Genomic DNA, 27850 nt, shown 5'->3' with positions numbered 1-27850 from the left:
TATTTAAAATTTACTTTGTTTGTGGTACAACCCCTTTAAGTTTGTTTCCATATGAAAAGGTTGTTATATTTGATGATAAAAAAAGTCCTCAATTGCAGATTTTTTTTAGTAAATATCAAGGTTGGCCCTAGACTTTGTGCACGTTTTTAAATTTGGCCCCCTGTGTATTTGAGTTTGACATGCCTGGCCTAGATGAAATTATATATTTTTTCAAAGCCATTCCAGATAACAAAGGATCACTATTTTTCTAATACAAAATTTGAGAATAAGAATATTACCCATAGAATTATTGAAAAGATGATGTCATGATTCAGAAGACTGGACAACCCCTTTAACTTTTAGATATAGTTTCTTAAATATGGTAATTTTAACTATTTAAAGAGGTGGTTTACCAACTCACGTTGGGACTGGAAAAAGCGTGAATGCACATGAAACAGCTTTTTTCTAACTTTGTGCCTCTGTTAAAGCTGAATAATCCTTACCGGACACGGACACGTCAGTGGTGAATGCCGCCTCTTGTCTTCGTTGGAATGTACTACAAGTATACAGGTATCGATCCTCATTGTGCAGCTGAGGACAACCGTTACTGACTTTGCAATGTGAAAATGAGTGTTTTCCCTATGGGTTGCTGTAAGATAACCATGCCAGCATCGACTCGTCAGGTGTATAATTAATTTTGTTATTATAAAGCATTACCAGTGTGCCCACCAATTTTCGAGTTTAGCTCACAGCAATAAGCTCTTATCTTGGGCTATAAACTGACGGAAACCTTTTTGATCCACTCTGTGAAGATATTCTCCACAGAAATATATACAAACTCCGGTCCTGTATGTCTGCCTTGATTCTTGCGCTATGACTACAGCAAAAACAGTTGATGAGCTCCAGGTTTTTTCTTAGATTTGCCTATACATGTCCTTCCTTAATTAAATGATTATTCTCCTCATCATTTTCCCATTTTTCCCCTAGGTGGTATCAAAATGTCACTTCCAACATATCGCAGAAAACATGCTCAATGCAGCCAGACGTGCTCTTTTCTATTTTGGTAGCTGGTTGCGTGGTCTCCTCTTGAAGATCGACTCTTGGACCTGTCACCACCTCTTGGGCTGAGAAACTTTCCGCTTCTGTCAGGAAGATTTGTCTTGCTCCTCTGTGGGGGGTGCGGGGGTAAATTACCTGATTCTCCACAAACATTACATCCAGCTGTTGCTAATCAGAACTTGACCTTTGGCCACAAAGTCTTATAGGCAGCGGTCCCATACCCTGGTTTATTCTTTGTTATTCCTTCCTTCGCTCATCACTACTCTGAACTGGTAATTGGATTTTCTGTAACCTCCACAATGGCACAGGCTTCTTTCCACCATATTATTTTGACTGCTTCCATGTTAACTTTTTCTCCTGTCAGTGCCATTGTGGAGTTTATGGAAATTGAATTACTGAGTATTTCTCGTTTTCATTGTGTCCATGGCTGCTGTTGTCACTGAGATGCTTGTACTGTTCTGAGCCATTCAGATATCTCGTGACTACTGCTCCGGTCATCATAAAGATGGCGTCCAATCTGCAGGCACCATGTTACAGAGCCGGAGGAGCCGAGTAGATTTATATATAGTTTTGGGAGAAATTAGTCAGTATGACCTTTTGTGTCCACGCTGAGTTTTTAACATGTGCGTATTTTTGGTGCATCAAAGAGTCCTTCACATTTACAGCAGTTAGACTGTGGAACGCCAACCACAAGAGGCAGTAATGGCAGACACTATAACAGCTTTTACAAAAAAGGTCTGAATAATTTCCTCGATACACATAACATTGTGAGTTATAGCTAAATTAGTGACAACATGTATAATTGATGGAGAAAGGTTGAACTTGATGGACCTAGGTTTTTTTTTCAACCTACGTAATTATGTACAACATGGCACCAGCAGAATGAACTCCATTTTCATTGTGACATTTAATGTGGATTGTTGTAGGGAAAAAATCACCACTGTTTGGATAAAACTATTGTGCTTTATTACAGCGTAGGATTGTTGTCGTCGGTGAATGTCCATATATTTAATTAATTCTCCCAATGCAAAAGAAGAAAAGGAAATATTTATCCAAAACCCTTGAAATCATTCACACGATAATTAATATCGGAAATGCTGGCCTTCAACAAAAAGCCAGATTTGTTCCATGACATTGCAAATTGTTCACGTCGGCACACTTTTTTTTTGTTGCTGTGTATAAGTACATATGCATAGCTATATATATATATATATATATATATATATATATATATATATATATATATATATATATATATATATATATATATCTATAGCATACACACAAACATATATCCCCGAAGACAAGTGGAAGTACCCTCCTTAATAGACAGATCGAATTTTACATCATATACATTGTCGTAGTGTAAGAGTCCAATCTAGTCGTAGGAAATAGACATAAATACATCAAGGCACTTCCACCAGGGCAACAGTTGTCTCTGAATATATACTAATTACTGTTGTAAAAATACAACTACTATATATATATTATATCATTTAAAAAGGTTTCCATAGCCTTTTTTTCTTTTAAATATCACTAAAATTGATCGCTAGCTGCAACAGGCACGGCGATGAGCCCACAGCTGGAGACAATGTAACATAGTCCATATTAAAATAAGCCTGAGAAGAGTTTTCAGGTGAACTTCATGGTAGCGCGAACCTCCCTGCCAGGTGTAGTACCCATTTTTCCGTTTATTTTAAATAAATAAAAATGACAATAAAAATAATAATAAAAAAAGAAGACAAAACATTAACAAAACTAAGACTCGGCGGTATTTTCCGATAAGGTCTGAAGTAGGGTTTTATAGATTACAGAGTTCATGAAGCGTGGGTAAGAGTCTCTGTGCATTAAGGTGTAAATCTGGAGCTGGGCATCGTCAAACGTGTGTTGTGAGGGTTCCAACATGTTCCTGTTGATGACTTCTCGCACCCTGGAATCCAAGCTGACCTGAAAAAATAAAAAGTGGATTTTTTTTTTAAATTCCTCGTCGCTGCAACCTTTTCACAAAGCAGAAGACCCCTGACTGGTCCCCCCCATACTGTGAGCAGAGAAGCGGCATGCTGAGCCATAATAAGCCGCGACCTCTATATACAGAAGTCATTTACCGTAAGTAACTCTGGTGATTGACAGCTCTGTTCTCGTCTCTCGATTGCTGCTAATCATTCCGTCTTATATTGTCTGAGAATATAATACCTGAAAGGTCAGAATGTTTTCAGAATAATTATTCTCTCTCTCACCAGGCCTTCAGATTCGCCCCTTGGGGATCTCACATGGAGATCGTCGTAAATGTCTTACCGTTGTTTATAGCCACAGAATGGTCTCTGGACATGATACATCTTCACAATGTCATAGTGGTAAATTCTACTCTGTTTTATCTGTTGTAGCTGAAATGTTGGAAAGTTAATAATAGTATTTATGTCAGTCCCAAGACTGTTCCATATGTGATCCTGTCCATATGTCAGGACGGATGGCTTGTTTATCCATCAGTAGGAGATACATCTGTCGCATCTTCGGAGATTACACCGATATGTTTGCAAGCTGCAGAATATTCCCCATAGAGGAACCGTTCAACTTTACTTAGACCCTGGTGAAACATTTATGGGCACATCTGGGTAGAGCCAGTGCAGCAGTGCACAGAGGCATCATGGCCTCGGGCTCCATGTATCCTCCCCTAGAAGAAATGTTTCCAGAGGGAATATAGCAAATGGAGTCCGAAGAGATACGCTATGCTCTATTTCTGTCAGAACCTATGTCAATGTAACAAGGCAAAAATCAGATCATGTGATATCGGACTCTGTGTGGAGGTATTCTCCCCAAGAAATACAGTATATACCATGTAATGGAGCCTGTCTTATGAAGACACAGTAAGGCCACAACGCAACTTAGAGGTCTGGCTGAGGCCCCCTTCACACGTCCGTATAAAACCGGCTCCAGAAAAAACAGTACCAGTGCCGTTCGTGTGTCATAAGTGTGTCATAACTGTGTCATCAGTGTGACATCTATGTGTCGTCTGTGTGTCATCACTGTGTTGTGTCATCTGTGTGCCATCAATGTGCCATTTGTGTGCCATCAGTATGTCATCTGTGTGCCATCAGTATGTCATCTGTGTGCCATCTGTGTCATCAATGTGTCATCTGTGTGCCATCTATGTGTCATAACTGTGTCATTAGTATGCCATCTGTGTCATCAGTGTGCCGTCAGTGTGCCATCAGTGTGTAATAACTGTGTCATTTGTGTCATCAGTGTGTCGTCTGTGTGTCGTCTGTGTGTCATCTGTGTGTCATCACTGTGTTGTGTCATCTGTGTGCCATCAATATGCCATTTGTGTGCCATCTGTGTCATCAGTGTGTCATCTGTGTGCCATCAGTATGTCATCTGTGTGCCATCTGTGTCATCAGTGTGTCATCTGTGTGCCATCTGTGTGCAATCAGTGTGCCATCTATGTGTCATAACTGTGTCATCAGTGTGCCGTCTGTGTGCCATCAGTCTGTAATAACTGTGTCATTTGTGTCATCAGTGTGTCGTCTGTGTGTTGTCTGTGTGTCATCTGTGTGTCATCACTGTGTTGTGTCATCTGTGTGCCATCAATGTGCCATTTGTGTGCCATCAGTATGTCATCTGTGTGCCATCTATGTGTCATCTGTGTGCCATCTATGTGTCATCAGTGTGCCATCAGTATGTCATCTGTGTGCCATCTATGTGTCATCAGTGTGCCATCAGTGTGTCATCTGTGTGCCATCTATGTGGCATCAGTCTGTCATCTGTGTGCCATCTGTGTCATCAGTGTGTCATCTGTGTGCCATCTATGTGTCATCAGTGTGTCATCTGTGTGCCATCAATGTGCCATCTATGTGTCATAACTGTGTCATCAGTATGCCATCTGTGTCATCAGTGTGCCATCTGTGTGCCATCAGTGTGTAATAACTGTCATCTGTGTGTCATCAGTGTGTCATCAGTGTGTCATAACTGTGTCATCAGTGTGCCATCTATGTGTCATCAGTCTGTCATAACTGTCATCTGTGTGTCATCAGTGTGCCATCAGTATGTCATCTGTGTGCCATCTTTGTGTCAGTTTGTCATCAGTATGTCATCTGTGTGCCATCTATGTGTCAGTGTGTCATCTGTGTGTCATCAGTGTGCCATCTATGTATCATAACTGTCATCAGTGTGCCATCTATGTGTCATCAGTAGGCCATCTGTGTCATCAGTTTGTCATCTGTGTGCCGTCAGTGTGCCATCAGTGTGTAATAACTGTGTCATTTGTGTGCCATCAGTGTGTCATCAGTGTGTCATAACTGTCATCTTTGTGTCATTGGTGTGCCATCAGTATGTCATCTGTGTGCCATCTATGTGTCATCAGTGTGTCATCTGTGTGCCATCAGTGTGTCAACTGTGTGTCATCAGTGTACAATCAGTGTGTCATAACTTATCTGTGTGCCATCAGTATGTCATCTGTGTGCCATCTATGTGTCATAACTGTGTCATCAGTGTGCCATCTATGTGTCATTATTGTGTCATAACTGTGTCATCTGTGTGTCATCAGTGTGCCATCAGTATGTCATCTGTGTGCCATCAGTATGTCTGTGTGCCGACAGTGTGCCATCAGTGTGTCATAACTGTCATCTGTGTGCCATCAGTGTGTCATCAGTGTGTCATCAGTGTGCCATCAGTGACATTAGTGTCTCATCAGTGTGTCATCTATGTGTCATCAGTGTGCCATCAGTGTGTCATAACTGTGTCATCAGTATGTCATCTATGTGTCATAACTGTCATCAGTGTGCCATCTGTGTGTCATAACTGTGTCATCAGTGTGCCGTCTAAGTGTCACATGTGTGTCAGTGTGCCATCTGTGTGTCATCTATGTGTCATCAGTGTGCCATCAGTGTCATAACTGTGTCATCAGTGTGCCATTTGTGTGTCGTCAGTGGGTCATAACTGTCATCTGTATGTCATCAGTGATCCATCTATGTGTCATCAGTGTGTCATCTGTGTGCCATCTATTTGTTATCTGTGTGTCAGTGTGCCATCAGTGGGCCATCTGTGTGTCAGTGTGCCATCAGTATGTCATCTGTGTGTCAGTGGGCCATCTGTGTGTCATCTGTGCATCAGTGGGCCATCTGTGTGTCAGTGTGCCATCAGTGGGCCGTCTGTGTGTCAGTGTGCCATCAGTGGGCCATCTGTGTGTCAGTGTGTGTCAGTGTGTCATCAGTGTGTCATCTGTGTGTCATCTATTTGTTATCTGTGTGTCAGTGGGCCATCAGTGGGCCATCTGTGTGTCAGTGTGCCATCAGTATGTCATCTGTGTGTCAGTGGGCCATCTGTGTGTCATCTGTGCATCAGTGGGCCATCTGTGTGTCAGTGTGCCATCAGTGGGCCGTCTGTGTGTCAGTGTGCCATCAGTGGGCCATCTGTGTGTCAGTGTGCCATCAGTATGTCATCTGTCTGTCAGTGGGCCATCTGTGTGTCATCTGTGCATCAGTGGGCCATCTGTGTGTCAGTGTGCCATGAGTGGGCCGTCTGTGTGTCAGTGTGCCATCAGTGGGCCATCTGTGTGTCAGTGTGCCATCAGTATGTCATCTGTGTGTCAGTGGACCATCTGTGGACCATCTGTGATTCAGTAGGCCAACTGTGCGTCAGTGTGTCATCAGTGTTTTTCCGGTATGGATAAAGAAAACATAAAATGAGAAAGCTCCTACACTTTGCAATGTTAAACACGTACAGCACACAAACTGTACACTGACACACTGATGCCATCCGAGTGCTGTACATGTTTTTCACTGAACCATACACTTGTATTGACCCTTGTCATCTGTGATACCGGGAAAAAGCGGAAATGTGAAGATCACCATAGACTATAATGAGTACCTGTTGAATCTGTGAAACAAATAGACGGTTTTGTGCTATAAGATCGCATCCAATTAATTGGCTACACGAGCAGCTTGTCCGTACCATACCACTTTAATTAGACTAACATTTAGTTTGCCTTTGGGTGTGTGGGGAAGGGTGCATGCCAGGCTTTTAGGCCAGGGGTCACATGGACGTACATTTTCTCATGCGAGAGATGGGTCTGATTATGCTGATGACGCGGTCTGTCAGTCTGAGCAGAGTGTCTCATCTTAGTGAGAGCATCGGAGCACGGGTGCGGTGCACGGCCCACAGTATAGCAGTGAGCCGAGTGCTATGCCATATAATATCGGATGATACTCGGCCACGTCATACTCTCGTGTCAGAGAGCCCTGAGGCTACTTACCATGATGAGCTTTTGGTGAGTTTATGACGCTGCCCAATTTCTACATCAGACATCAGTGTTACTCAACTCCGTCCTTTCAGCAGATTTTCCCTCAAATATTTTGTTTTTTACTCCTCAGACCTGCCAAGGGTAAAAAAACAAACAAACTGAATGTTACTCGCCCACCACTGCTCCAGCACTGGCTCTCTTCTTCTGCCTCCTGCCATTATTGATATGTTTCATCATGGAGGAGGAGTGCCATTCAGTTTCTCATTTTCAACCTTGGCCGGCCTGTGAAGTAAAAAAAACATACATTTTTGGAAAACCTCTTTCAGTACCCCAACAGGTCACATATGGCGGATACGCCATAGAGAGAACACGTGAGTATGCCTGTCTGTACATGCGGTACGTAAAGGCTGGAGTTGAGAAACACTGTTCTACACCAGAATATATGGCGTGTGTCAGGATGGTGGCAGATATGGTTATGCAACAAGGCAGGCACAATGTAGATTAGGAGAGGTAAAAAAAAAAGACAAGTGGAAAACATCAGTACAATATACCTCTTTGGGAGATAAAATGGAGATGTAGTCCTCGTATATTAGCCGGGCCTTCTCTTCTATCACATTTTTGTTGGCTTCTTTTTTGAGATCCTCACAAGCCATCCAGAAAAGCATGTTCTCTTCGCTGAACTCTGTTCTGAGAAACTCACGGAAAGCATTTCTCCCAGCAGGAGTGTTCATAAGTTTGTCGAAAGACTGACCCCAAGAGTACACATCTTCAAGAGTAGGAGTTGGACTAAAGAGAAGATGAAGTCAAGATTTATTTCTACTGGAAGAAAGCTGGCGTTGTACTTTTATGTCAGAAAAACACCTTTCATTACTTTTATTGGTCAATTCTTTAAGGTATTCATATGGATTGGAGATTACTGGTACTTCCATTACCCACCTTCTTCCACAGATGAAATGCCCATAGATTAAAAAGGTTGTCCAGGACTATCCTAACGATGAGCGTTCCTCGGAATAGGTCATCAATGTTAGAATGATGGAGTTTGACACCAGGCACCGATCAGATGTTATCAGCTTCGTTGGTGGCCAGATATACATAGTGTACAAAACAAAGTAGCTTCGTACATTGTCTAGTTGCCACTCTTGGGTACTGAACTTCATACCATACTCAAGCAAATGGGAGAAAAGACGCAGTATCTAAGAGCGGCAACTAAATAACATATTGAACCACGTCCTCGGCCTCCGCCAGAGCAGATTACAGCCAATCAGTGGGGGGGCTGGGTATTGGACCCTTATTGATCTGACATTGATGGTCTATCCTAGAAACAGGTCGACAATATGTTAGTCCCAGACAACCCCTTCACGTATATGTGCCTTATGGCATCCTACATTCACTAGGCCACTACAAAATTATACAGGATGAAACAAAAGTGTTAATTTTTTTTCTAGAAAGACAGACATTCTAGCCCACAAATTTATCATGTGAGATGTTATGGCAGGTATTAGGGTCTATATACTCATTGAAAAAAAAAATTTGACTTTTCCCCAATTTCACGACTACTAAAAAGCACAATATGACCACAATCTGTAGCAGTCATTTTGCAGCTTTTACTACTATCACTTTATACGTCTGTATAAAACACGAGCGTGGAAAACTGGCACCGGTGCCATCAGTGTGTCATCCATGTGTCTGTTTTTACCGTCAGTGTTTTTCTGGTACAGATAAAGAAATAAATCCATTATAAAGTTTCACACACAGATGCCATTGTGTACTGTACATGATTTTTACGTACCCATAGACTTGTATTGGCTCTTGTCATCCGTGCTGCCAGGAAAACACGGACATGTGCGAAACATCAGAGGTTATAATGTGTACATGTGGTATCCATGATAAAACACATACCACTTGTACTGGAGACATGGATGTGTCAAGGAGGTCTAAGACAGAGGGCAGCCATTTATATGTCCACTGATGACTTAAGACAGTATAGAAACAAGCCTGGCACTGATTAACGAGGCTCAACCAATCAGACAATGACTGGAATTTTCCTTCACTATGCGCTAGTATACAACTTAGTTTAGAATTAGTTCATATTGTGCATCGGTAGACTGCAATTTAGAAAATGCAGGACAAGTAAAGCATGCTGCCTGCACTGGGGAGCTGAGCCTGCTCCTGGACGTAATAGTCCTGGAGGCGGAGTCACAGCAATGGGAACTGAGCCTGCTCCTGGGTGTAAGAGTCCTGGAGGTGGAGTCACTAACTGGTTGACAGCTCTTATACTGTATCCATGATCATGTAGGGATAGTTGTCAAAAATAGTAGAACTAGAACCTTCTCACAAAATTATTGATGTATCAGCCTGTATACAAAAAAGTAAAACTAGCTACTTGCCTTTCTTCACAGTTTGGTATGCCAGCACCTCTGATTTCATTAGAAGACCTTCTTGTCCTCTCATCTTCCTGATTCCTGACTGTGAGACTGTGAACATAGATGATTAATCATAAAGGGTTAATCACAAACTTTTACACAGCATGTATAATCTTATGTAATAATACATTAGTTTAGAGGCTGTAAAAAAGTGATAAACATTTTGCATGGATATACACAGGGGCGGTATATAATAAGGTCAATCTGGGCAGTAGCCCAGGGCCCAGTGGTGTGGGGGGGGGGGGGGGGGGGCCTGGGCTACAGCTCAGATTGACCGCCGCCATCAGGGAATTACTGCCCTGACTGGCGTATTGGCCTGGTGGGCAGAGGGGGCTCGCATTGGCACCCATCTCATTTGCTCACCGGGCCCCTACTTGCACTGCAGCAGTTTAACGATAGTCAATAGTTAACAACCGCCAGCCAATCGGAGGCTGGCAGCTGACGTCAGCCGCAGCGCACACGTCGCCGGCGTCTGATGTCATTGTCAGTCGCTGGCGAGTGCGCGCTTCAGCTGCGAGGAGGGAGCTTCGCCGAAGGAGCGCGCTCAGGTGAGAAGAACTGTTGTTTTTTTTGATTGAGAGCGGCAATCCAGGGGACCCGGGCCGGAATGCTGGAAACTGGGGGAAGAGATGCTGGATATTGGGGGCAGAGAAGCTGGGCACATTGGGGCAGAGATGCTGGACACATTGAGGGCAGAGATGCTGGACGCATTGGGGGCAGAGATGCTGGACGCATTGGGGGCAGAGATGCTGGACGCATTGGGGGCAGAGATGCTGGACGAATTGGGGTCAGAGATGCTGGACACTAGGGGCAGAGATGCTGGACACTAGGGGCAGAGATGCTGGACACATTGGGGCAGAGATGCTGGACACATTGGGGTCAGAGATGCTGGACGCATTGGGGGCAGAGATGCTGGACACATTGAGGGCAGGACTGGAGACAGATGGGGCAGGATTGGAGACATGGGCAGAATGTAGATACGGGGCAGGATTGGAGACACGGGGCAGAATGAAAGACAAGGGGCAGGATTGGGGACAGATCGTGCAGGATCATGGGGTAGGATGGATACGATGGAAACAGATGGGGCAGGATGGGGAGATCATATGGGGCTGGATGGATACTCATGAGGGCAGGATGCGAGAACATATGGCTGGAGCCAGAAATGAGATACACGGGGCCAGGATGGGGGATATTTTTATTCCATAGAAGCTAATTAAGGTATATTATTACTGCAGTGATGTATTTAATTTACTTTTTTAAGTATACTGTTTTAAATGAGGGGGCGGTCCTGTGACTGTATAGAGTGACACTATGTTGCCTCTTTTTCTTCATGTGGCGTAATGTAGAAGTTGGGAAAAATTAAGTAATGTGTTCTGCAAGCGGAGCTCGAGATAACTGTGTTATTTCCTGCAGAGATGAGCCCTGGCTGGAAGAAGTGATGATGGTCTGTGCTGGATGAAAGATGAAGGACTTCACCTAGAGACGTCACTGGTGAGTCAGTGTGTTACCTATACACTGACACTATACACTGTATACTATATACAGAGGTCCTGTGTATAATGTCACCGGTGATCACTGTATTACCTATACATTATATACATAGCTCCTGTGTATAATACCACCAGTGATCTCTGTATTACCTCTACACAGACACTGCATACTAAGAACAGATCTCCTGTGAATACTGGCACTTATGGTGATAGTATTGTGGGTTTTTTTTTGTTACTGATCAGTATTGCAGTATTAGGTCACTATGTGGTGGTAATATGTGGTCTGGTCATGGTGTTGCGGTATCTGTCACTTGTACATGCTATTTGGTCACTTTGTGGTGGTAATATGTGGTCTGGTCATGGTGCGGTGGTATTTGTTCTTTGTATGTGATATTATTTGGTCACTGGTGGTAATATGTGGTCTGTCATGGTGCGGTGGTATTTGTTCTTTGTATGTGATATTATTCGGTCACTGGTGGTAATATGTGGTCTGGTTATGATGTTTTGGTTTTTGTTACTTATAAGTGGTATTATCTGATCACTATATGGTGGTAATATGGTGTCTGGTTATGGTGTTGTATTTTTTCCTTGTATGTGATATTATTGGTCATTTTAAAAATTGAAAAATAAATAAAAATATACTACCTAAAGTGTATTGCATATTTTAACAAATATTTAATAGGTTACAATAGAGTAGGGCCCGGCCAAAAGTGTCTACAGTGTTATGGTGGTGGCTTGAAAAATCTTTTGGCCAAAACAAAAGCTGCCGGTTATATGTGTGATCTGGTGATGGGAACTGTTAATGTGTGATAGGTGAGAAGTGGAGTTTCACTCAGCAACTATTTTTCTGAATTAATCTGGTTCAGGTATATGATCACCCCGTCGCATGACCCCATCACATGACCGGGGGGCCCACAGAGTCTGAACAGCCCGGGGCCCTGGCTACCCTTAATGCTCCCCTGGATATACAGTTGTGCTCGAAAGTTTACATACTCCTGCAGAATTTTTGCTTTCTTGGCCTTTTTTCAGAGAATATGAATGATAACACCAAAACTTTTTCTACACTCATGGTTAGTGGTTGGGTGAAGCCATTTGTCAAACTACTGTGTTTTCTCTTTTTATATCATGACAACCCAACATCACGTGACTATTTTAGAGATGCGATTTGGCTTTGCAAACACTCAAGTTGCAGAAGATGGCACACGAATCTCATGTGAGGCAGTGACCCCTGTTACAGCTAGACGGCTTGTAGGTTCCGTGTGCTTTATGGCCAAAGTGAACATGCGTTTATGTGCTGCATTTAAACCGACCTCAATTTTTATGTCTTTTCTTTTTTTCCTATTTTTATGGAGGCAAAGTTGATTGCAACTTTCAATTAGAAATCATCTTTTGAACAGTCATGCCATGGTGACCCCTCCGACAATCAGAAAATGCAAAGTTGTTGCACTGCGACACTTCGGTCTTCATGTCGTGTAACACAAGCTCTGGCCTAAGAAAAGATACAATGAGGCATGCTGCTCTGTATCTGCTTTTTGTAGATATTCTCCCTTTAGAAAGATTGTTTCTCTGGGAGAACGTGATGCCATATTGGGGGTCCACGCCATATTGGGGGTCCATGCTGCAACAGACGGAATATCTTTAGCTCTTTAGTACAGAACTATTGGCTCACTATCCCAAATACAGCCAGCCATGAGACCGACAGTATGACAGTGTGAAGCCATCCAAAACTTCAGTTATATAGGGGCTATATAGTGGACAACATGTTAGAGCCAAATTGTAGATTCTCTGATTAAGTTCTGAGTGAAAGGAATACTATGCACGGCTGGTATTTTACTGACGCATGAGATTACTTATTCAGTCGTTACTTGAAGGATTTTTAATATTATGACTTCTATAAAAACGTTGTAATGAAATATTCATTGGCTCATATTTGTTGCATGATTTCTTGTATTCCTGGTATGTCTATATACATATGGCTGTATATTAAGTATATATGGGGCACTTTGGGATTTTACACATTTTAAAATCAAATATTTCCATACGGGTGAGTGACATTTAGGTAGGGGAGCAGTTGTACGTACATGACAGCATAGACCTTATTTCTTAGAAGACACGTTGAGATATTTAGTTTGCCGTCTGTCTGATTAGCATGATTGATGTTAATTAAATGCTCCATAAATACGTAGAGTAAAAAGTAATAGGAATATAATCATTAATATACCTTATTTATACTCTCCGCTTATAAAAGAAAATATATTACCAGTTCTACAGAGGACATTACAAAGAACACGTTAGCATTTGCAGAAAAATTGCTTGTGACAAAGTGCCAGCGGTTCTGTGTCCCAGGCTCTTAATCTGTCTGCGGGTACTGCACAATGTAAAATACATACAACGTGCATATCAGCTATATGTACATGTTTTTTATTACCCCTCAGTAATGTGTGTATGCTTTGTCGTCTTTGTCGTGCTCCAGTCCTCTCATGCGACCTCAGTTTTGAGCTGCCGACACCTACAACGTGTCCTTTCTCAATGTAAATCTATCAGGCTCAGAACAAGGCCTTCATGGAGTTACATTAAGAAAGGAAGTAACAATCTGCTGTCTGTACCAGCAAGCCACAACTGTGGTCACAGGATGCAGGAGAGGAGTGGAGCAGTGCTGGAAATGTCAGGACACAATGATGGGTAAGAATGTTAATGCACACACATTAGTAATGGATGGAGGAAAAAACTAAAATACTCCTATAACCCAGTAATGATATGTGATACATAAAAAAAAATCTGAACCTCCAACATAGAAAAAATTTTACAAACTAGCTAATAGCGGCACACCACGCGGCCACTGTGGGGCCCGTTAGTAAAAGGGACCGGCACCACCCCCTCCCCCCGCATTCATCTTATCGGTATCATACATACCGATATAGTTGAAAGCAGTAATGGAGGAGAGTCATTGACACTCCCTCTCCCATCACTCCCCCTCTGCCTCTGTCTCAGCATGTGCCAGCAGGAGAGATGACGCTCTAGAGAAGCCAAAGCAGGGGAGAATGAGGAGGAGAGGTAAGTAGTGTGTGTGTCTGCTGCACTGTACTTTGTGTGTGTCTGCTACACTATACTTTGTGTGGGGGGCTGCACTATACTATGTATGTGGGGCGGCTGCAATATACTGTGTGTAGGGGGACTGCATTATACTATGTGTGTGGGGGGGCTGCACTATATTGTGTGTGTGTGTTTGTAGGGGGGGTGAATTATACTGTGTGTGGGGGACTGCATTATACTGTGTGTGGGGCTGCATTATACTGTGTGTTTTTGTGGGGGCCTGCACTATACTGTGTGTGTGTTTGTAGGGGGGCTGAATTATACTGTGTGTGGGGGGACTGCATTATACTGTGTGTGGAGATGCATTATACTCTGAGGGGACTGCTTTATACTCTGGGGCTGCATAATACTGTGTGTTTTTGTGGGGGCGGCATTATACTTTGTGTGGGGGCGGGCTGCATTATACTGTGTGTGGTGTGGGGGGCTGCACTATACTGTGTGTGGGGGGCTGCATTATACTTTGTGTGGGGGACTGCACTATACTGTGTATGTAGGGGGCTGCACTAAACTGTGTGCAGGGGCTGCACTATATTGTGTGTGTAGGGGATTATACTGTGAGTGGAGGGGGTTGCATTAAACTGTGGGAATGGGGGCTGCATTATACTGTGTGTGGGGGGCTGCATTATACTGTGTGTGGGGGGCTGCATTATACTGTGTGTGTGTGGGGCTGCATTATACTCTGAAGGGGCTGCATTATACTGTGAGTGGGGGCTGTATTATACTCTCTGAGGGAACTACATTATACTCTATAAGGGGGCTGCATTATACTCTGAGGGGGGCTGCATTAGAGGGGGCTGCATTATACTCAGGGGTGCATTATACTGTTTGGGGGGGGGCTGCATTATACTCTATGAGGGGACTACATTATACTCTATGAGAGGACTACATTATACTATATGAAGGGGCTGCATTATACTCTGAGGGGGCTGCATTGTGGTCTGAGGGGACTATAGTTTACTCTGTGGGGGGAGCTGCATTATACTCAGGGGGCTGCATTATACTCTGAAGGGACTGCATTATAGTCTGAAGGGGCAGCATTATACTGTGTGTGGGGCTGCATTATACTCTGAGGGGTGTACATTATACTCTGAAGGGACTGCATTATACTGTGTGTGGGGGCTGCAATATACTCTGTTAGGGGGGCTGTATTATACTATATGGGACCTGGATTATACCTAATCGAGGACTATCTGTACCCATCATTCTTCCTCAGCCGGTGTACTGAGGCCGGGAAACATGCGTTAAACAACTTCAATAATGTTGATCACGTTTGTTAGTGGCCTGAACTCAACGCATGTAAATACAACAGAAATGTTTCTGTGTGATGGTAAAAAATGTTAGGATTTGGGGCCCCACTTTGTTTAAAACCGGCCTGGCGAGTGATATGTATGTGCTCTACTTCTGTGACTTGAGCACTGGGCATGTGTAACATGTTCCCTTTGCTTGTGATGTGTGCTCTCTACTTGTCTGATCTGTGGCCTCTGCTTGTGTAACCTGTGTGCTGTGCAAGTACAGTGCACGTCACAGAAGCAGAGGCCACATGTAACACGTGTTGTGAAGTTCTCTGTGCGTCTGTGATGAGTGTCTATTGTGCAGTACTAGTGTGACATGTGCCCTCTACTTGTGTCACGTGCACTATGCGTGTGTGACATACATATGTGCTGTTCTTGTGAGACATGCATTGTGCTTGTGTAACTTATGAACTGTACCTGTATGACATATGCATTGTGCTTGTGGGTTGTGTGGAAAGTGTTTGTGACGTGTACTGTTTTTGTGTGAGTTGTGTGACATGTGCGCTGTCCTCCAGACAAATGCACTAGCAAGATGCAGTGGATCCACCTAGCACAGGTGCAAAAAAAGCCGATGAGGCAACCACTCACAACCTGCCAATCCATGGAAGGGGTGGTTGCTTGGCATAATAATGCACACACAAAAAAAAAAGTCTGTCTGTGGCGCTGTTCACACAAACGATGCAGGGCATCCGGCTTACAGCCTATTGGTCACGCCCCTACTATTAGATTAGGCGTGCTGTCCAGTGCTATCCAGAATGCATCCCATGTGAACAGACACCACAGTTCACAGAGCCAAATGGGCCCAACTGCATCCTGAAAAATAAAGTGCAAAAACACTCTCGTAAGCGTGAGGACCCTTGACGTGGGTTACGAGCTTACATATTTTGGCCAAAGTATCAACTAATACCTCACATATTTTTGTATGTGTTTTTTTTCACTTTATTTTTCAGGATGCAGTTGGGCCCATTTGGCTCTTTGAACTGTGGTGTCTGTTCACGTGGGATGCATTCTGGCAAGTGGGTTGTAACTACTTTGGCATTATAAGTGTGTTGCAGTCAGTTTAGTTTATCGCTGCCATGACAATAAAGCTAGTTAGGTAAGGTGACGTAAGCTCAGGGGCGCCGCTACCATATCTACTATTACATTAACAAGTTACGGGGTGCTGCCTATGGCACCACAGCCATTGTGAGCCATACAGGCCGTGTACATAGCAGCCCCATGTGCATTATTAAATGAAGGGTAAGATGTACTTACCAAGAGCAGCTGCAACAACAGCACCAACAGAAGCAACAGGCATTGGATCCCCTATTCCCAACTCCCTGCTGTGCTTGAGAGGAGCTCACGGTCTCCTGGTGCACTGACATCTGCCGCTTGCGCATCTCCATCCGCTCTGATCCCATGGGCTGCAACCAAAACAAAACACTGTAAAACAAAGGAGCAAAAAGATATAAATGTTGTCCAGTAGATAAAGTGGGGGAAATAAGTATTTGATCCCTTGCTGATTTTGTAAGTTTGCCCACTGGCAAAGACATGAACAGTCTATAATTTTAAGGGTAGGTTATTTTTAACATTGAGAGATAGAATATCCAAAATAAAATCCAGAAAATCACATTGTATAAATTATATAAATGTATTTGCATTTTGCAGTGGGAAATAAGTATTTGATCCCCTACTAACCATTAAGAGTAGTGTTGAGCCACCACCCTTGTGTTCCGGTTCGGTTCGTCGAATTAGGGCATGTTCGACGAACACTGTCGAACCCCACTGAAACCAATGGCAGGCAAACACAAACACATACAAACACATAGAAAACACATAGAAAAAACCTTAAAAGGTGTCTAAAAGCTGACAAACTGCTCAGAAGACCCAAAAACACATGAAAGAGTCACAACTACATATAGTCATGCGAAAAGAAAAGAGGTGGAGGAGTAAAAGGAGGAGGAGACACAGATAAAGGCATGTCATGCCCTTCTAAAATAAAAAAAAAGGCTGGAGTAAAAATCTAAAATCACCCTACCAACACCCAGACGTTGTGACAAAAAAATGTAAAAAAGTACAGTACTATGTACTGTACCTCCTTTGACGAGGCAATCAGGCGGGTCAAGAAGTTGGGAAGGGGCACGCTAATGACCAAAACAGACATTGAGGGGGTGTTCCGGTTACTACCTGTGCCTCCGAATAGTGTCCTCCCATTGGGCTGCTTCTGTGAAGGAGCATACTACATAGATTGCTGATTGCCCATGGGGTGCTCCATATCCTGCTCACTATTTGAGGCGTTTAGTTGCTTCCTCGAATGGGTCGTCATGGACGTTTCTAAGGGGGCACATATTATCCATTACCTCGACGACTTCTTATGCCTGGGCCCAAAAGATTCACCGCAGTGTGAATACACGCGGTAGACCACCTGTGAGAAGGAGAGAGCTGGAGGGAGAGTGGACACCCCAGAGCCGAGGAGTTAGATTGAGAAAGGAAGAAGGCGGTGTAGCTTGCTTCATGGGTGAGGTACTCTGCTGAGAAACAGAAATTGCTACTAGGCCCAAAAGGATTTCCTGGGCCAGATGCCGTTAAAAAATAGTACTTAGGTAAACAAGCGGTGGGTGGCTGGGCTACTCTGCTAGCAGACACTGAAGCTTTGGAGCAGACCTCTGAATCCCAGGCCATAGTATGAGTAAACAACTCTGCAGACGACCCCACCCACCTGGAATTGATGATGGCAAGGTCATGTAAAACACAGCAAGGGGACTCCAAAAAGAGTCTCCATTTTTTCCAAAAATTCGGCCACAGACACCAGTTAAGTGGCATCAATTTCGCCAGAGTTTTTTAAAATGTTTGGTGAGGTGATTTTAAAAAATCATCAAGCTTTTAGTCTCCCCAGAATGACACAGGGGTAGAAAAGTCCTTGGGGATCCAGGATTTGTTCATCTTGATGAACGTTAGTCTGTCCACATTGTCACTGGACAGCCGCGTGTGCTTATCTTTCAGCACACCACCAGCGGCGCTGAACACATGTTCAGAGAGAACGCTGGCTGCGGGGCACGACAAGATCTCCAAGGCGTGAGTGGTGAGCTCAGGCCATTTTTCCAGATTGGAAGCCCAAAATGAGCAAGGGTCCAGGTCCACAGTCATGGCATCGATGTTAACTTGGAGATACTCTTGTACCATCCTCTCTAGATGTTGGCTATGCGTCAGACTTCTTGTCTCCTGTGGCCTTGCAAAGGATGGTCTAAAAAAATCTTGAAACGATTGGAAAAAATTGCTGTTACCACTAGATACGATGTTACTGTTACGGTTTGAGTGATGACTCGATAGTCCCACGGTTGGCAAATCAGAACTCAGAGATTCACTACGTGCACCACTAGTGTTTTTTGGAAAAGCAGATGTAAGATTTTGTAACAATCTTTGCTGATACTCCTGCATGTGTGAATCCTTTTCTATGGCAGGAATTATTTTGGCAAATTTACTTTTGCACCAAGGGTCTAAGAGTGTGGCAACCCAGTTGTCGGCATTACTTCGGATTCTGACAATCCGAGGGTCATGTTGCAGGTAGTGCAGCAAGAAGGCACTCATGTGTCTTGTGCATCCAGGAGGAACAAGTCCTTGTTGTCTTGGTGGCGGCGAGATGAGAATCATGCTTCCTTCCTCTGCCCTCTCCCCCCAACCTCGCACAACAGAATTGTGATCAAGGTCTCCCTCATCTGATGAGTCTTCCATGCCCAGTGCCATTTCATCCTCCACTTCTTCCTAGCCTCCTGCACCTTCCTCAACAGTTTGGCTGCGACCATGCGCCCTCGGTAATCCCTCTCCCCCAGCCTCCAATGCCAGCCGCCTTGGTGCTGCCGACCGTCTGGACCTTGGAGATATTATCCTTTACGCATACGACTCCTCCGGTTCCTCCTCCTTCTCTTGTTCCACCACCTGACTTCGAATAGTGTTTAAGGTGTGCTCCAGCATGTAAATCACCAAAATAGTCATGCTGATGGCATCGTCAGCACTAAACATCTTCCTCGCTATTTCAAAACTGTGCAGAAGGGTGCATAGGTCCCTGATCTGAGACCACTCCTGCAGTGTGATTTGCCCCACCTCTGGATCTCATTGGCCCAGGCTATACATCATAATTTATTGCACCAGGGCTCGTCGGTGCTACCATAGTCGCTGCAACACGTGCAGAGTTGAATTCCACCGTGTAGTCACATCGCATTTCAGCCAGTGAACTGGCAGGCCCAATGACTTCTGTAGAAATGTAAGTCAATGAGCTGCGAGATGCGAAAGGTGGAAGTGAGCACATAGCGACCGTGCCCTCTGCAGAAGCTCATCTAGTCCGGGATAGTTGGATAAAAATTGCTGGACAACTAGGTTCAAAACGTGAGCCATACAAGGCACGTATGTGACATTGCCCCGGCGATGGGCCGCACCCAGGTTTGCAGCATTGTCGCACACGGCCTTCCCTGGCTGCAGGTTGAGTGTAGACAACCATTGATGGAACTCGGTCTCCAGAGCTGACCACAACTCCTCAGCTGTTTGACTCACATTTCCCAGACATTTCAATGTAAACACCGCCTGATGCCATTGAGCCCTGGTGACAGCATAGTAAGGAGGTGTGCAGGATTCCTTCTGCACAGTTAGAGCGCGGGTGGCATTATCAGACAGGCTTTGGGTACAGGTGGAGGACCGAGTGGAGGTTGAGGAGGCAGAACAAGTGGAGGAACTTCTAGATATAGAGGATCGACGAGCAAGACTTGGTCAGCAGCCCCTTCTCCAGATGTCACCATAGTTACCCAGTGCCCAGTCACCGACATGTAACGCCCCTGTCCATGTCTACTCGTTCAAGTGTCTGTGGTGAAATGCACCCTGTCACACACAGAGTTTCACAAGGAAGTGACGTTGTGTGCGACATGCTGGTGTAGCGCAGGCACAGCTTTCTTTGAGAAGTTGTGGCGACTGGGCATCTGGTACTGGGGCACTGCAACGAGCATAAGATCTTGAAAATCCTCTATGTCCACCAGGCGGAAAAGCAGCATTCTGTAGCCAACAGCTTGCAGATGGTGAAATTCAACCTCTTAGGTTTGTCATGGATAGGAGTAAATGGTCTTTTACTTGTCCACATCTGAGGGACTGAGGACTGGCTGCCGTGCTTAGACGGGGTTGAGTAGGGTGTCCCTGGCAAACTGCTGGTCTGTGAGGAAGATGCAGGCGGAGATGTTATGTTGCCTTGATCAAAATGTGGTCTCGATGTCGGAGAGCGTTCAACACCAGCAGGTGTTTCCACTTGCAAATGTCCTGACGACCTGCCAATCACACTGGCTGTTATGGGTAAAGAGGTGGAAGGTCTGCATCCAAAACCATGTGCGACTGCTCTCCCCACAGTCACAGAGGATGAAGAGGACGCGGATGCACTTGATGGGGCAGACGGTGGTTGATCCGGCCCACTAAGCCACATTGTAGCACAGTGAGCTTCCCACTGCAACTTATGCCTCATATCCATGTGACGGGTCATGCATGAAGTACTCAAACTAGTCATTTTTTGGCCTCTACTCAGATTTTGATGACAAATCTTACAGACAACATGAATTGGGTCATCCTTTGCGATCTCAAAAAATGTCCAGGCTATGCAAGGCTTAGAGCCCGTGCGACCTGAAGAGCCACCACAACTTCTGCTCAGAGGCACAGTTGGGGTTGAGGATGCAGTTGTTGACGTGCTTCCAGTACTCTGTCTCTGTCCAGGAAGGCGCAACCTTACCTTGTCGTCTGACTCGTCACTAGCATCCTCCTCCACCTCCTCTGCTGACCTCATGAACTGGCGGACTGTGGGTTGACAGTAAGTGGGGTCTCCAACCTCGTCATCATTATCCTGTGTGTTCTCACACCCCTCCACAGAGAGAGAAATTTAGTCTCAGAAGGTTTCACAGGTACCCATTCAGATGAAGACGTTTATTCTCAGCGAGGAAAGGAAAGTGTAGGACCTAGTATACGAGAGATGCCCTAATGTGGCTACCAATAACACATGAATTGGCCAATTTATGCGCTAAACACTCTCTTTTTTCATATTTCTAGTGCAGTAATGCAGTTCAATTTTCATGTTTGCATGTTTTGGCGCCGCAGTGTGCTGCCTTATTTATTTGACCGTATATGAGTTGGTGACTATAGGTTCAGCACCTGTTCACACTTAGGCTAGGTTCACACTAGCGTTGCGCCGCCCTGCGTCGGCGACGCAACGCGCGACGCACGTAAAAACGCGCGCAAACGCGCGCAAAAACGCGCGCGTTTTGCGACGCGTGCGTCGTTTTTGACGAAAATCGGACGCACAGAAAATGCTACAATGTAGCGTTTTCTTGCGTCCGACGCTAGCGTCGGAAACAACGCACGTGGCTAAAAACGCCACCAAAACAACGCACGCGTCCCCTATGTTAAACATAGGGGCGCGTCGCCGCTGCGTCGCCGGCGCAACAGCGACGCACATTGGCGGAACGCCAATGTGAACGTAGCCTTAGTCTATGTTTGGATGTGACGGTCAGTTTTTTTAAATTTGTACTCACACCTGTTGTCCTTAGAGCCAACCTCTTCCTACCCTCACTGAAAAGTCAAGTTTTCGTTCCAATCAGGTATCTCAGTCTCATCATCATCTTCCTCATAGTCTCCACCAACAGGAGTTACAGTTTGGGAACGAGGGTCTACATTATGCTCAGAACCTTCTTCATCTGGGCCTGGATCCGACTCACAAAGATTCCGGGCATCAGTGCAGATCATTTCCCCATCTGGATTCACAGAAGCTCTGGAGCAGACCTCTGATTCCCAGGCTATAGTATGAGTAAACAGCTCTGCAGACTCAACCATCTGTGTTACCCCATACTCAGATGGGCGGCTGGAGACTTGGGAGCTGTGAGGAAGCAAGTGCGATTGGGGTGACACCTCTGAGGACTGGAGTAGTTGTGATGTTGAAGTTGACATGGAGGAGAGCCCACTTGAACAAGCACTTGATATCCGTTCAAGCACCTGCTGTTTTTGTGCCTCATCTGGATATTTTGGCGATGCTCGTAGCGATGGTCATAAGAAAGGGATGATATCAGATTGTCCACGAAAAGAAGTAGACATCTTACTTTGGCTGGAAGATGGTCTTTCTTCTGCAGATGTCACTGTTGCTTTACCACCTACTCCACGGACACAACCTTTTTTTCCCTTTCCAACACGCCTATTCCCCTTTCCACCAGCAGCAGGCCTTTTACCACTCATTTTAGTGCTTAACTAATTGGCAACTCTGTATCTGTAGTTGTTGGCACAAAAACCGATGGATAAAAACCGAGCAGATCTGAGTGGCCAAACTGTGGTACTAGGCCCAAAAGGATTTACTGGTTTAGATGCAGTAAAAATTTAGATACACAGGCGGTGTAGCTAGCTTCACAGGCGGGCTAATCCACTGACGTGTAAACACTGCTCCTAGGCCCAAAACTATTTACTGGGTTAGATGTAGTAACAATTTAGATACACAAGCGGTGTAGCTAGCTTCATAGGCGGGCTACTCCGCTGACGTGCAGACACTGCTACTAAGCCCAAAACGATTTCCTGGGTTAGATGCAGTAAAAATTTTGTTACACAGGCGGTGTAGCTAGCTTCACAGGCAGGCTACTCCGCTGACGTGCAGACACTACTACTAAGCCCAAAAAGATTTACTGTGTTAGATGCAGTAAAAATTTAGATACACAGGCGTGCAGACACTGCTCCTAGGCCCAAAAATTTTTACTGGGTTAGATGCAGTAAAAATTTAGATACACAGACGGTGTAGTTAGCTTCACAGGCGGGCTACTCCGCTGACGTGCAGACACTGCTACTAAGCCCAAAAAGATTTACTGGGTTACATGCAGTAAAAATTTAGATACACAGGTGGTGTAGCTAGCTTCACAGTCGGGCTACTCCGCTAAGGTGCAGACACTGCTACTAAGCCCAAAACGATTTCTTGGGTTAGATGCAGTAAAAATTTAGATACACAGGCGGTGTAGCTAGCTTCACAGGCAGGCTACTCAGATGACTACCAGACAATGCTACTAGCCCAAAAGGATTGGCTGAGCTAGATTACACCAAATGCTGTAACAAACACTTGCACAGCACTGGCACAGACCTGCCTGGCAAAAAGTGCTAGGAACTGCTGTAACCTACCCTGAAAAGGGCTGATATTATAACTAGTCCCGACTCCCTAAACCTATCTCTCTGAAAATTTGCTCCCAAAAAAGACTCTTAGGGTACCGTCACACAGTGGCACTTTGATCTCCTGCTGACATCGCTGATTCGGCGTGTGTGACGCCGATTCAGCGATGTCTTCACTGGTAACCAGGGTAAACATCGGGTTACTAAGCGCAGGGCCGCGCTTAGTAACCTGATGTTTACCCTGGTTACCAGCGTAAACGTAAAAAAAACAAACACTACATACTTACCTTCAGCTGTCTGTCCCCGGCGCTCTGCTTCTCAGCACTCCTCCTGCATCCTGTGTCAGCGCCGGCCAGCCAGAAAGCACAGAGGTGACGTCACCGCTCTGCTTTACGGCTGACCGGCGCTGACAGTGCAGAGGAAAGCACAGCGCCGGAGGACAGACACGGAATGTAAGTATGTAGTGTTTGTTTTTTTTACGTTTACGCTGGTAACCAGGGTAAACATCGGGTTACTAAGCGCGGCCCTGCGCTTAGTAACCCGATGTTTACCCTGGTTACCAGGGGACTTTGGGATCGCTGGTCGCTGGAGAGCTGTCTGTGTGACAGCTCTCCAGCGACCAAACAGCGACGCTGCAGCGATCGACATCGTTGTCGTATCGCTGCAGCGTCGTTTCAGTGTGACGGTACCCTTAGTCTGTATAGCGCCCACAGCAGCAGCGGTGCCATCTAACACTAAGCTGCAGCAGTGAGAAAATGGTGGCGACGGGGAAAATGGCTGGTTCTTATGGGGCAAGGACATGTGACTTACATAGCCAATGACACGTGCCCTTTTTTGTGTGTATCACATGCACATTGCTGTGTGTGTGCACTGCTGATAGGCTGAGAGACTGCACCGCCCCACTGTAAATGCGGGAAAGAAAAAAATGGAGATCGGCATTATTTCAGCACAGATCTATCCCCCCTTCCCACCCACTATACACTGAAACAGTCTATTAACAATGATAAACAGTTTTAATGTGCAAATCAAGTTAGGCTTTTGGTGAATGAACAGTTATCGAACAGAAACTTGAACAGCCGAATTTTAAGCAAATTGTTCGAGTTCGACGAACGACTCAAACACCGACCAAAACAGCTCGAATTTGAAATTGGACAACAGTTCGACTAGAACACCACTCATCTCTAATTAAGAGTTCTGGCTCCTATAGATCAGTTAGAAGCTCTTAATCAACTCGTTACCTGCATTAAAGACAGCTGTCTTACATAGTCACCTTTATAAAAGACTCAATTAATCAGTCAGACTCTAACCTCTACAACATGGGCAAGACCAAAGAGTTTTCTAAAGATGTCAGGTAAAAGATCATAGACCTTCACCAAGCTGGAATGGGCTACAAAACCATAAGTAAGATGCTGAGTGAGAAGGAGACAACTGTTGGTGCAATAGTAGGAAAATGGAAGAAATATAAAGTGACTGTCAATCGACATCGATCTGGGGCACCATGCAAATCCCACCTCGTGGGGTATTCTTGATCAGGGAGAAGGTGAGATATCAGCCTAAAACTACAAGGGGGAACTTGTTAATGATCTCAAGCCAGCTGGAACCACAGTCACCAAGAAAACCATTGCTAACACATTACGCCGTAAAGGTTTAATATCCTGCAGTGTCCGCAAGATCCCTCTGCTCAAGAAGGCACAAGTGCAGGCCCCTCTGAAGTTTGCCAATGAACACCTGGATGATTCTGTGAGTGATTGGGAGAAGGTGCTGTGATCAGATGAGACAAAAATTGAGGTCTTTGGCATTTACTCAACTTGCCGTGTTTGGAGGAAGAGAAATGCTTCCTACGACCCAAAGAACACCGTCTCCATTGTCAAATATGGAGGTGGAAACATTATGTTTTGTGGGTGTTTCTCTGCTAAGGGCACAGGACTACTTCACCGCATCAATGGGAGAATTAATGGAGCCATATACTGTAAAATCCTGAGTGACAACCTCCTTCCCTCTGCCAGGACATTAAAAACGGGTCGTGCCTTGGTCTTCCAGCAAGACAATGACCCAAAACATACAGCCAAGGCAACAAAGGAGGGGCTCAAAGAGAAGCACGTTAAGGTCATAGAGTGGCCTAGGCAGTCTCCAGACCTTAATCCCATAGAAAACTTATGGAGGGAGATGAAGTTCCGAGTTGCCAAGTGACAGCTTCATAATCTTAATGATTTAGAGAAGATCTGCAATGAGGAGTGGACCAAAATTCCTCCGGACATGTTCGCAAACCTCATCATCAACTCCAAAAATCTGACTGCTGTTCTTGCCAACAAGGGTTTTGCCACCAACTATTAAGTCTTGTTTGCCAAGGGGATCAAATACTTATTTCTCACTGCGAAATGCAAATAAATGTATATATTTATACAATGTGATTTTCTGGATTTTATTTTTGATTTTCTATTCTTCAATGTTAAAATTAACCTACCCTTAAAGTTATAGACTGTTCATGTCTTTGTCAATGGGCAAACTTACAAAATCAGCAAGGGATCAAATACTTATTTCCCCCACTGTAGCTTCTGTGATTTATTTTATTAATTATAATAAGGTTTTTGGGAAAATTAAAGGTAGCTTTCCCCGCTCAGAATGCTAGCTAAACCACTCACAATCATGGCCGAAAGTATTGGCACCTTTGAAATTGTTCCAAAAAATTAACTATTTCTCCCAGAAAATTATTGCAATTACATATGTTTAGTTATACACATGTTTATTTTTTTCTATGTTTCATGCAAAACCCCAAAAATGGGTCAGACAAAATTGTTGGCATCCTCAGCTTAATATTTGGTTGCACACCCTTTGGAATAAATAACTGCAATCAATCGCATCCTATAACCATCAACAAGCTTCTTATACCTATCAACTGGAATTTTTGACCACTCTTCTTTTGGAAACTGCTCCAAGTCTCTCATATTGAAGGGTGCCTTCTCCCAACAGCAATTTTAAGGTCTCCCCATGGGTGTTCAATGGGATTTAGATCCGGGCCCATTTCTGTGTGCTTATTGAAGTATGTTTGGAGTCATTGTCCTGATGGAACACCCATGACCTAGGATGCAAACCCAGCTTTCTGACACTGGGCACTACATTGCAACCCCAAATCCTTTGGTAATCTTCAGATTTCATGATGCCTTGCACACAATCAGGGCACGCAGTGCCAGAGGTAGCAAAACAAACTCAAAACGTCTTTGAAATTCCATCATATTTGTCTGTAGGTACTGTGTTCTTTTCTTTGTAGGCCTCATTCCGTTTTTGGTAAAAGGTAGAATGATGTGCTTTACCAAAAATCTCTATCTTGGTCTCATCTGTCCACAAGACGCTTTCCCAGAACGATTTTGGCTTACTCATGTACATTGTGGAAAACTGCAGTCTAGCTTTTTTATGCCTCTGTGTCAGTAGTGGAGTTCTTCTGGGTCTCTGCCATAGTGTTTAATTTCATTCAAACGTCAATGGATAGTTTACGCTGACACTGATGCACCCTGAACCTGCAGAACAGCTCTAGAACTTGATTGGGGCTGCTTTTCCACCATCCGGACTATCCTGTGTTATTCTGCCATCTACATCTAAGGAGATCAGCTACAATGCCATGGGTAGTAAACGTCTTGATTATGTTGCGCACAGTGGACAAAGGAACATCAAGATATCTGGAGATGGACTTGTAACCTTGAGAGTGTTGATATTTTTCAACAATTTTGATTCTCAAGTTCTCAGACAGTGCTATTCTCTTTCTGTTCTCCATGCTTAGTGTGGCACACACAAACACACAATGCAAAAATTAAGTCAACTTCTCCCTCTTTTTATCTGGATTCAGATGTGATTTTATATTGCCCACACCTGTTACTTGTCACAGGTGAGTTTGAATGAGCATCACATGCTTGAAACAAAGTTGTTCACCCTCAATTTTAGAAAGATGCCAACAATTTTGTCTGACTGTCATGGTTAGCACATGGTTAATGTCCTGTTCTATCAGGGTTAATTTTGCTGGCCTCCCAGGGAGGGGTATTTATACTCACTCCAGACTAGGATTCGCTGTCAGCTATACTTTCTGTTCTAGTCGGTGTGCCTGACCACTGGAGTGTGTGCCCGGTTTGCAATTGTTTTTCCTTGCTC

At 44.5% G+C, this 27850-nt stretch overlaps 1 protein-coding gene across 2 annotated transcripts in view; it reads right to left on the bottom strand.

Moving 5' to 3' along the window:
- Positions 1 to 1984: 1984 nt before the first annotated feature.
- Positions 1985 to 27850, bottom strand: part of RGS20 (regulator of G protein signaling 20) — a 246259-nt gene continuing 220393 nt past the window's right edge. Inside the window, exons 2-5 of one of the 2 annotated variants that reach the window (XM_069731348.1) lie at positions 16829 to 16977; positions 9664 to 9750; positions 7828 to 8062; positions 1985 to 2985 (exon numbers count right to left, since the gene is read on the bottom strand). In XM_069731348.1, the coding sequence (XP_069587449.1) occupies positions 2797 to 2985; positions 7828 to 8062; positions 9664 to 9750; positions 16829 to 16977 (660 nt within the window). In that variant the 3' untranslated portion in view covers positions 1985 to 2796. The remainder of the gene's footprint in view (positions 2986 to 7827; positions 8063 to 9663; positions 9751 to 16828; positions 16978 to 27850) is intronic. The other variant, XM_069731347.1, reaches the window with a different exon arrangement.

Source organism: Ranitomeya imitator, chromosome 6, assembly GCF_032444005.1.
Source record: "Ranitomeya imitator isolate aRanImi1 chromosome 6, aRanImi1.pri, whole genome shotgun sequence".
NCBI lineage: Eukaryota > Metazoa > Chordata > Amphibia > Anura > Dendrobatidae > Ranitomeya > Ranitomeya imitator.
Note: the sequence above shows the minus strand (reverse complement) of the source record. Positions and strands in the feature narration are given on the sequence as shown.